General features: G+C 45.7%; 1 protein-coding gene across 1 annotated transcript; it reads left to right on the plus strand.

Moving 5' to 3' along the window:
• The first annotated feature begins 5,427 nt into the window (after positions 1-5,427).
• LOC119365540 (vacuolar cation/proton exchanger 1b-like) lies at positions 5,428-9,862 on the plus strand. Its single transcript, XM_037631181.1, has 11 exons — positions 5,428-5,837; positions 7,584-7,651; positions 7,759-7,787; positions 7,880-8,076; positions 8,178-8,399; positions 8,487-8,618; positions 8,749-8,865; positions 8,969-9,022; positions 9,107-9,223; positions 9,348-9,438; positions 9,530-9,862. The coding sequence occupies exons 1-11, from the start codon at positions 5,577-5,579 to the stop codon at positions 9,544-9,546; spliced, it is 1,305 nt and encodes a 434-aa protein (XP_037487078.1). The 5' UTR covers positions 5,428-5,576; the 3' UTR covers positions 9,547-9,862.
• The last annotated feature ends 1,315 nt before the right edge of the window (positions 9,863-11,177 follow it).

Here is an 11,177-nt window from a genome sequence, read left to right on the forward strand (position 1 = left end):
TATCTTCAGGACTGAGAAATAGAATACCCATTTTCTACCCCGCGAAAAAAATAATACCCCTTTTCTTCGAAGTTGGCTTAAGAGTTGGTTCAGGAAGTGTCCAATCATTATCATTACTCAATATATTATTTAATAGCAATTCAGCTTGCTCATCAGTTCTTTCCCTGAAAACACAACCAGCACAACTATCCAGGTGGTCTCTGGAAGCATTGGTTAGTCCATTATAAAAGATATCAAGTATTTCATTTTTCTTGAAAGGATGATCAGGCAAAGCAATAAGTAATTAGAGAAGCCTCCCCCAAGCTTGTGGGAGACTCTCTTCTTCAATTTGCACAAAATTAAATATTTTCCTTAAGGCAACTTGTTTCTTATGAGCGGGAAAATATTTTGCAAAGAAGTAATAAATCATATCCTGGGGACTACACACACAACCAGGAGCAAGAGAATTAAACAATATCTTAGCATAACCCTTTAACGAGAAAGGAAACAATTTAAGAATATAGTAATAACGAGTTTTTTTCTCATGAGTAAATAGGGTGGCTATATCATTCAATTTAGTAAGATGTGCCACAACAGTTTCAGATTCATAACCATAGAAAGGATCGGATTCAACCAAAGTAATTAACTCAGGATCGACAAAGAATTCATAATCCTTATCAGTAACACAGATAGGCGAAGTAGCAAAAGCAGGATCATATTTCATTCTAGCATTCAAAGACTTTTCTTTCAGCTTAGCTAACAGTTTCTTAAGATCATATCTATCATTGCAAGCAAAAAAGTCTCTAGCAGTTTCTTCATTCATAATGTAACCCTCAGGCACAACAGGCAATTCATATCTAGGGGAAGAATCTTCATCATCACTTTCATTAATATCATCAGTTTTAGTAATTTCATTCTCTCTAACCCTAGCAAATTGTTCATCAAGAAATTCACCTAATGGCATATTATTATTAAGCAGAGAAGTAGTATCATCATAAGCATCATGCATAACAGAAGTGGCATCATCAGTAACATGCGACATATCAAAATCAATAGCAGGTGTAGGTGTCACGTGTTTACTCAAAACGGAAGGTGAATCAAGTGCAGAGCTAGATGGCAGTTCCTTACCTCCCCTCCTAGTTGAGGGATAGATCTTGGTTCTTTGATCTTTCAAATTCCTCATAGTGATTAACAGATATAAATCCCAAGTGACTCAGAGAATAGAGCTATGCTCCCCGGCAACGGTGCCAGGAAAAGGTCCTGATAACCCACAAGTATAGGGGATCGCAACAGTTTTCGAGGGTAGAGTATTCAACACAAATTTATTGATTCGACACAAGGGGAGCTAGAGAATATTCTCAAGTATTAGCAGCTGAGTTGTCAATTCAACCACACCTGAAAGACTTAATATCTGCAACAAGGTATTTAGTAGCAAAGTAGTATGGAAGTAACGGTAACGGTGGCAAAAGTAACAGTAGCAGTTTTGTAGCAATCGTAATAGTGGCAACGGAGAAGTAACTTAGCAAAGATCAATATGAAACGAGCTCGTAGGCAATGAATCAATGATGGATAATTATGTTGAATGGTATTCATCATGCAATAGTTATAACATAAGGTGACACAAAACTAGCTCCAGTTCATCAATATAATGTAGGCATGTATTTCGAATATAGTCATACATGCGTATGGAAAAGAACTTGCATGACATCTTTTGTCCTACCCTCTTGTGGCAGCGGGGTCCTATTGGAAACTAAGGGATATTCATGCCTCCTTTTAATAGAGAATTGGACCAAAGCATTAGCACTTAGTGAATATATGAACTCCTCAAACTACGGTCATCACCGGGAGTGGTCCCGATTGTTGTCACTTCGGGGTTGCTGGATCATAACACATAGTAGGTGATTATAACTTGCAAGATAGGATCAAGAACACTCATATATTCATGAAAACATAATAGGTTCATATCTGAAATCATGGCACTCGAACCCTAGTGACAAGCATTAAACATGGCAAAGTCATAGCAACATCAATCTTAGAACATAATGGATACTAGGGATCAAACCCTAACAAAACTAACTCGATTACATGGTAAATCTCATCCAACCCATCACCGTCCAGCAAGCCTATGATGAGATTACTCACACACGGCGGTGAGCATCATGAAATTGGTGATGGAGGATGGTTGATGATGATGATGGGGACGGATTCCCCTCTCCGGAGCCCCGAACGGACTCCAGATTAGTCCTCCCGAGGAAGAACAGGGCTTGGCGGCGGCTCCGTATCGTAAAACATGATGAATCTTTCTCTTTGATTTTTTTTCTCCGCGAACGTGAATATATGGAGTTGGACTTGCGGTCGGTGGGTGTCTAGGGGGCCCACGAGGCAGCGGGGCGCGCCCAGGGGGTAGGGCTCCCCCACCCTCGCGGCCGAGGTGTGGGCCCCCTTCTGTTGATTCTTTCACCAGTATTTTTTATTAATTCCAAAAAGTGACTCCGTGAAGTTTCAGGTCATTCCGAGAACTTTTACTTCTACAGAAAATAACACCATGGCAGTTCTGCTGAAAACATAGATGAGCTAAGAAGGGGGGGGGGGTTGCTATTGTACAATACTGGATGTCTGGATCATTGATGTTGTGTGTTGCCTCGCTTGTCCATTTTTACACTATAATGAAATTTCTTAAATATGTGGAAACAAAAAACACAATGTATATTGTTGAGGGAAATTTTGTGCTAATGTATTATAGGTTTATTTTGACCTGTCAATTATGTTGTGATTGGCTCGAAAATAGCAGTACCGAAAAAATAATGCAGCCTCACATTATTTGCATATAAATTATTTCCAAATGTTTGAAGCAAAAATGTTGATCAAATTTGTTCATAGCAAAAGTTAAATACTACATATCGGGTGTCCACGAATCGTTAATTGAACTGCAACACATATCGTTATTTGAACAACAGCAACACAAATTGTTACATCAAGATTTGAACGGTATTTGATTCCCATGAAATCCATTACATCAATGACCTTGAGAATATGTGAGATAAAAGGAATTCGATTAGGAAATATGTAGTACGAGATCTTAGGTACCCTGCTGACAGAATGTTGCGTGTGCTGAGTCCAAAAGTTTCCAAGGGTGCAAATGAGTCATGAAGTAGTCGGCGAGATATATATCCAGGCCTTCATACATGCTCAACATCAGAGTTGTAGTGGTTGCCGAGCTCATCGAGTGCGCTAGGAACACGTGACAAATGTGTGACAAGTGCACATTATTGAATTCATGCTTTAGTCAACTCATTCAAAAGTTTAAATTGATGGAGAGAGCTGGCCAATATATTTTAACACTCCACCTCACGTTTACGCTATTTTAGTCCTTAGATATGGGATTGATGTAGACCGCATAATCGTTTTAGGTCTTGAACTCAAGACCGCTTGGTTCGGATACCATATTGAATTTATGCTCCAGCCAATTAGTCCAAAATCTGAACTGGTGGAGAGAGACAAGCAATATATTTCAACACACGCGGCATGCATCTTTGGCTTCTTCTTGGCCTCTAGCCATTGTGCAGCTCCCATATAAAGTTGATAGCACCATAGTTGATGTACTTCTGTTCATGGTAACACGATGGCCGGGAGAAAATTCTTGTAGTTGCTCATCCGTCATTGTAGGTGGCTAATCTATCGTCACCACAAAATGGTTGGACGACCCTTGCCTAAAAAGAGGGGCCAGCGGTACCTCTGAGGGAAAGCATGGCTGCGAGCCACTTCCCAGCCTTCTCACACACTCAGCAATTTTTTCCATCGTTTGTCGTGTTTCAATTATTTCTAGTCGTTCAATTGTTGTGTTGTTTTGTATTTTCCAACTAAGTGGGCTGAGTGTCCTAAAGGGCAACTATTTTGGCGGGAAATCAGGCCACACTGGTTGATTTGGGCCTTAGAGGGTAACCGCGGCCCACCGACCGACTCAGCCCGTTCGTTTCACGTTCCAACGTCCCTCTCCCTCCGTCCTCGCCAAGGGCGGACCTAACAACTTGTTTGAGGGGGGAGGGAGCAAAATACTTGAGTGGTGGCATATTTTGGCACATTTTGTATAAATTTAGAGAGTTTTAGTTTTTTTTTCTAATGATACAACCAAATCCTACAAGATTTTCAAAACATGGCCCTACTCAACGTCAACATGGGTCCGCCCCTGGTTCTCGCAGCCCTCCTCTCCCCAACGTCCCCCCCTCAAGACCTCGACCAACATTATCAAATAAATTGTATAAAACTATTGTTTAACAGTTTTGCTAGAACTCATCTAGATGAGATATAATTTGGTCTCATTCACCTTTTATAGCCATTGGATGTGATGCTATAAGATGCGTGTGTCCTGAATGCAATTGACAAAAAAAGAGCATTTCAGACTTCCACCACTAGCTACCGGCTCACCGGTTGTCCTGAATGCAATTGACAAAAAAAAATAGTTTCCTTTTTGCGGAGAATTATTTATGGCCAACTGCTTCCCATCGTCTACCAGCTCAGCTATTTTTCAATCGAGCCGCGACACAAACAAACAGGTCGGCAATCTTTACCGTGGGTAAACTTTTCCTCCCGAGGTTTTGCTTCGGGTCTCGCGGGTGGCGAGAGAGGAAAGGTGTCCATGGTACTGTAGCTCCATGACGAGATGCCACATATGGCACACGCGTACACGAATCGAGTAACATCCGATTCTGGACCCTGGAGAGGCGCACGATCGCAAGCAGCGCGCTGACGCCGCACCGGCAGCCCCAAACCGAGCAAAAACCAAGACCAGCACGCACACGCGACACCAACACGAGCTGGTAGAGATGATGTCAAAACAAAGAAAAACACGAGCTGGTAGGAGGAAGGTTCCTGGTAGCTTCAAGGTTTTTGTCTCTCTCTCTCTGGTCGCTAAAAAAGAAAGAACACATTCGTCTCTCGTCCGTCCCCATCGACCTCTCTCGTACTCCGTACGTAGCCACCGCTTTTCTTTGCCGTACTTTTTATATACACATACATACAAGAAGATATGTCCAATTATACCATCAATTCAAAGACCAGAGCTGCTGTATTTTTGTTCGGCACGTCGTCAAGGAATTATGTATTTCCCGTGTCTCTCTCCTCGTCGGTCCCCGTCCCTCGTACGTACGTACGTACTAGGTACACAGCCACCGGTTGGCTTCGCTGTATCTAGGCGAGGCTAGCGGGGCAGCCGTTACCCCATCCGCGTCATCGCAGGCCTCGCTCTCGTACCCAATTCCAGCAGCAGCGGCCACCGGCCAGGCCGATCCCCTCGGCCGGCCTAGGCTATCCCGAGCGGTACCCTGCCCCGCCCGGCCACACAACCGGGGCGAGGTGGAGGGAGCGCTAACGGACCAGCTGCGCGGCACGCCACGTTGCCCGCCCCTTTTCTAACCCCCGCTCGCCCACCTGCACTGCACGGTATACATGTGCCCGCCCCCGCCCCCGCCGCCCGCCCCGATGCTCTGTTGAGGAGGTAGCGGCGAGGTGGTGGTAGCCAGCCGAAAGAAACAGAGCACAGCTGAGCCGAGAGCCTGCCCGCGGCCTGCGACAAGGAAGGAAGGAAGGAAGGAAGGAAGATGGACTCCTCCACCGCGGTGGCGGCGCCGCTGCTGGAGGCCGGCGGCAAGGAGATGCGGCACCTGGGCCGCACCGCGCACAACATGTCCTCCTCCTCCCTCCGCAAGAAGTCCGACACCTCGCTCGTCCGCAAGGTGCCCTGCGCCGCGCTCCGAGGCTTCCTCTCCACCCTCCAGGAGGTGCTCTTCGGCACCAAGCTCTTCGTCCTCTTCCCCGCCGTCGTCCTCGCCGTCGTCGCCAGATACATGCGCTTCGGCCAGGTACGCCTCGCCTCATCTCTCCCTCTTTCCTTTCCTGTAACCTCCAATCTTTCTCACCGGCCCTTCAACGCCTGCTTCCACCTGATTTCCGTGTTTATTTATCGCAGTTTCACCTAATAGTTGCTAGTAGTACTACGTATTAGGTAGTGCTGTCGTTAACTTAGCTGCTCATTTCTGTTTGTTTGCTCCATCGAACCTCTTTGATTCCGATTGCTTCCTCTGTCCATCGCAATTGTATTGGATCATATGTTGTAGGAACGATCGATTTGCTCTGCGGCTCCCTCTGTTAAGCTTACATGTGCCTTGTACTGTTATGCAACATAAAACACACATTACATTTTTCATCACCCTAGGAGGATTACGGTCGTACATCGGTTTCAGTGCCGTTTCGTCTACTAGAAAGATCCCGCATTCTCCTCTGCTTTTGTCACATCAACGCTGGAACACCTATAGCCAACAGACGTAATTAGGGACGTTTGATTTGCTCTTTGATCAACCGCTCTATGAAAAACTTGCATGTGCCTTGTCTCCAACATAAAACAAGCATCCTAAACATTTTCATCACTACCATAAAAATATATTTTATTCTCCTCTGCCCACCGCTAACTAACTCCTGCATTTAGTATTACCTTATTAGTGCTTAGATTAATAGTTCAACAGGGCGTTGCACAAACATGTGAAGAGAGAGAGAGAACAAGAGCTGTGGCCAATGCATTCATAGTCCCATACTAAGTTTTTCTTAAGTATTTGAAACAGCGGGCCTCCCATCGATTTCCATTAAAGAAACCGCCAACATAACCATTCATAGCAATTAGTGCAGGTTTATGTGAGAATGGAATGATAGTGATTTTGTTTGCATATTTTCTTGGAGAAAGATTTGATCTACATCGAGCTGTTTACATGTGAGTGACCCCATACCGGCATGTGGGCTAGGCCTCAAACCCCAACCACTAATCAAAATTGACGCGTTACAGATGGAATCGTGGAATGGAATAAGCCGCGACTAATATGCCCCGGCTCTGCCAATCACATGCACATTCTTGCTCTCCACCACCACCCATGTCGCCCATGTCGGTCCATCAACATCCATGTCTGCACCTCACATCCACCTCCTAATGCTAATACCAGTATATTATACATCCATGATCCATCCAGCGATGGCAGCCATTAATCCCCGCCCCTGGGCTCACTGCACATGCAGCAACAATGATTAAGATGGGTTTAGTACTAAGTTAACAACGTGGTCACCAGGTGAATCCTGTCCGTACGTAGGCACCACTGCGCTAGCAGGATTCGGTAACTATACACCCTAATCGCTAGCAGTTCCTTGCGACAGTCCTGCGGCTGATCGGCGAGAGCTCAGATCAAACACGAACACGGGCCGTTTTCACTGTGGGATTCCTCTGGACAAAGCAGAGGTAGATGCTCTTGCTGTACTGCCTTCTCTTGTCTTCTTACCATCGTTTCAGTCCGGCATGTGACTCCTACGTCTTCTCAGCTCTCCCTGTCGTGCCGGTGCTCCAGAGAACACGTGAGACACACCAGGACTGACTATGCTTGTAGTTTGTACCAACATATTCCAAGTTGTAGTATGTTCAAAAATCTGGCTGATTAAACAGGGACAGTAATATTTTCGTGGCTAGAACCAATAGGACAGGAAGAGCATGTAGATCCCGAATATTCTTCACCGTTTGCCCATCTTTTTGGACACTTGCTATCTTTTTCCCTAATGCTGAGCTCATACAGGTGTGGCTCTTCGTGCTTAGCTTAATTGGGCTAATTCCTCTTGCAGAGCGACTCAGTTTCTTGACGGAGTAAGTCTCTTTTGTTCATCGTCATAGCGTGTCCGGCTCGGCGTTACCTTCTTTATTATGTTGCTGACAAAGCTTGCACTCTGTTCTTTGTGTTATTTTGATCACAGACAGATCGCTTTCTACACAGGTCCCACTGGTAAGAGTTGTTGATCTCAAAACGTCAAATCATTCTAAGTTTCTAACCAAACTACAACTTGGACATCATGTGGTTATCTACCTGAACTGCAGTTGGTGGACTGTTGAATGCGACGTTCGGCAACGTCACCGAGGTTATCATCGCGCTATTCGCCCTGAGGGAAGGCAAGATAACGGTGGTGAAATGCTCCCTGCTCGGCTCCATCTTGTCCAACTTGCTGCTTGTCCTCGGCACCTCCCTCTTTTTTGGTGGGCTGGCAAACCTCGGTGTCGAGCAGCCATACGACAGAGTAACCAACTCGGCCATCTACTTCGTACTACTGTTATGCTGTTTACGATTGCACGAATTTGTCATGACGCATGAACGACGATATGGCTTTCATTTGTGCAGAAGCAAGCAGATGTCAGCACAGGGCTTCTAATTCTTGGTGTGCTATGCCAATCAATGCCGCTGATGCTGAGGTATGCAGTAAGCGCCGGTGAGCATGCAGTAAACTCCGACGATTCAGGATTGGTGCTATCCCGGGCGTGCAGCGTTCTCATGATCCTGGCCTATGGAGCCTACCTTTACTTCCAACTGAAGACGCATCGCCAGCTCTTTGAGCCCCAGGAGGTGTGTAATATTTGTAAAGTGCTGATCAGAAACCAGAATAACCTACTAACATGCATATAACTAGTTGGTTAATGACAAAATGATCAGGTTGAAGATGATGGTGATGATTTGGTCTCTGAAGATGAGGCGGTACTGGGATTTACAAGTGCGATGGTTTGGCTAGCAGTCATGACTGTGATAACCGCCTTACTGTCAGAGTATGTCGTTAGCACAATTGAGGTATGCAACACCATCCTATGTTCATGTTGGCTAAGTTTGGATGGGCGTTCTGAAGGAATTTCCTCTGTAATTTTACTCAGAGCTAACCTACAGCGTAGCTAAGAATGTTTTTTGGGAACAAATTTTGCAGGCGGCCTCAGAATCCTGGGAACTATCAGTGAGCTTCATTAGCATCATCTTGATTCCGATTGTCGGGAATGCAGCAGAGCATGCTGGGGCAATCATATTTGCTTTTAAGAACAAGCTGGTAAGTAGCATCAGAAGTTCAGAACCCGTGCATACTCACTGAAATGCCGGGGAGCGATAAGTAACACCAAATCTGTTCTATTTTTTATTTTTTTTTGTAACAGGACATCACCCTCGGAGTATCTCTGGGGTCAGCTACGCAGATTTCCATGTTTGTGGTCTGTATTAACTGACCTCTGGACATTGTTATCTTCATATGGTCTTGCCTTTGTCTTTTTCCTGATGGAACTGAACTGTTGTAGGTGCCACTGAGTGTCCTTGTGGCTTGGGTCATGGGGGTTCCAATGGATCTTGATTTCAACCTGCTAGAGACTGGTTCTTTGTTCCTCGCAATATTGGTCACAAGCTTCACCCTCCAGGTAATTTTATGTTCTGTTTCGCATCCCCGCGCTGAGTCAACGTCTGTTCAGTTTGGTGTTTCTGGTATGCTTGTCATGGTAATAGCAACTCATTCAGTGAAGGAATTGTTCGTGTGTTTTGCAGGACGGGTCGTCGCATTATCTGAAGGGACTGCTTCTCCTCCTTTGCTACGCCGTGATCGGCGTGTGCTTTTTTGTCCTGAGACGACGTTCAGGTAGGGATTCTTGCACTCTCCCTCCCATTTTTTGCTCAAATCATTTGCAACTACTCATTGTCTCTTCGCATTTGTTATGTTTCGATGACAGCTGATGGAAGCAACTAATCGGGTTCAGCCTAGCAGATCGGCTTAGTTCAGGGTTCCCCGAAAACCGGACGGTGATTAAGCTGAAGATGGTGAAGAGAAGAAGGTAGTAGAGTACCTCCCTGGGGCAGATGAGCGTGCAGCCAAGCCAAGCAGTAGGGCCTGCCTGCGTGTAAGATTGTAGATCGAGACTGAATCAGGTGTTTATGGTCATCGCAGTCCTGTAAATTAATCGAGTTTAATGTATCCATTAGTGCACCTAAAAAGCTAAGGTGGCTACGGAGGTAAGGCTGGAGGGACTAACAGGCACAGTGAAAAACACACCCCCCTTTGCATCCATGACCATCAACGGGGAATTCGTCCAGGGAAATGCCTGGGTGCAGATTAAATCTCGCGGCAGCCGCAACCACCCTGTCCCGTGCATCGGTGCATGTTCCATCGTGTTGACCGTGTGTGGGTAGAGCCATCTTGAGCGAAATCCTCCAAGCGCCCAAGCAAGCACCGTCGAAAACACACGTTTGACATATTTGGAGCACCCTCACCGATCAGTTTGCCTTTCCATTTTATAATTTTAACTTGGGGAAAAAAATTATATGAGACCAGGTCTCATATAAACCAGGTGAGACCCGTCCTGATGGATGACATGTGACATTCACAATTCACAAAGCATCTAATCTCTCCCCCCTGATTTCAGGTGGGGATGGGATAGATGCTTTGTGATTTGTGAATGTCACATGTCATCCATCAGGATGGGTCTCACCTGCTAACCCGTGAGACCTGGTCTCATAATTTTTTTTCCTTAACTTGGCTATCTGTCTTCCCATCCCATCATGACACAAAGGAAACAATCTAGAAATGTGTTTAGAGGTTTCGGATCCCAAGCGGTCCTTTTTTCTCGGGGGCACCGAAATTCATGGTAACCACGAAATACCAAAAAAAATCGGACGAAATTTAAAATCAAATTTTGAATTCAAACATTTCGAAATTGATATACATAAAATTATAACTTTTTTAGATCACTAATCCTCTCATAGCGTAGTGGCTGTTCACACGCACCACCCGCTGAGTTCGATTCCTAGCTGAAAAAACGCGAGAATAAGACTCGAACCCGCGACTCCAGAGAGCATGGCTTAGCCACTAGGCCATCACCTGTTATATTTCAAAATAAGAGATGCCCCGTATTTAACTGGGTCACCTTTTAGTTTTTTTTCTTTTGCATTCTAAAAAAGAAAGAAAAACGCGAGAGTAAGGGCGTGTTCGGGAGCCCTCCAACTCTCAACTCCGTCAACTCCCGATCCGGATCTCACCCGAACGCTCCAACTCCTGGTTATACGGGAGAGAAGCTGGCGATTCGGTACGTGCAAATTTGGTGGAGTCACGGAGTGCATCTCCTCCCGACCAGGCCTACAACCCAGCCCTTCTTTCCCACCCCGTTTAGGAATGGGCCTGCTCGGGATGGGCCACATAGGGGCGATTTTACTGGCTTTTGGCTCGCTCCCTCGTGCGAGCGAGAAGCAGTCTTGCCGAACGGAGCGCTCGCTCCTGGATCGATCGTAAGAAGCTGGCGAAGGATTCCTAGCGTTGGAGTTCAGGATTTTTGGGTCATGGAGGGCTTCCGAACATGCCCGACTCGAACCCGCGACTCGCAGCTC

This window comes from Triticum dicoccoides, chromosome 2B (assembly GCF_002162155.2).
Source record: "Triticum dicoccoides isolate Atlit2015 ecotype Zavitan chromosome 2B, WEW_v2.0, whole genome shotgun sequence".
In the NCBI taxonomy this organism is placed as follows: domain Eukaryota; kingdom Viridiplantae; phylum Streptophyta; class Magnoliopsida; order Poales; family Poaceae; genus Triticum; species Triticum dicoccoides.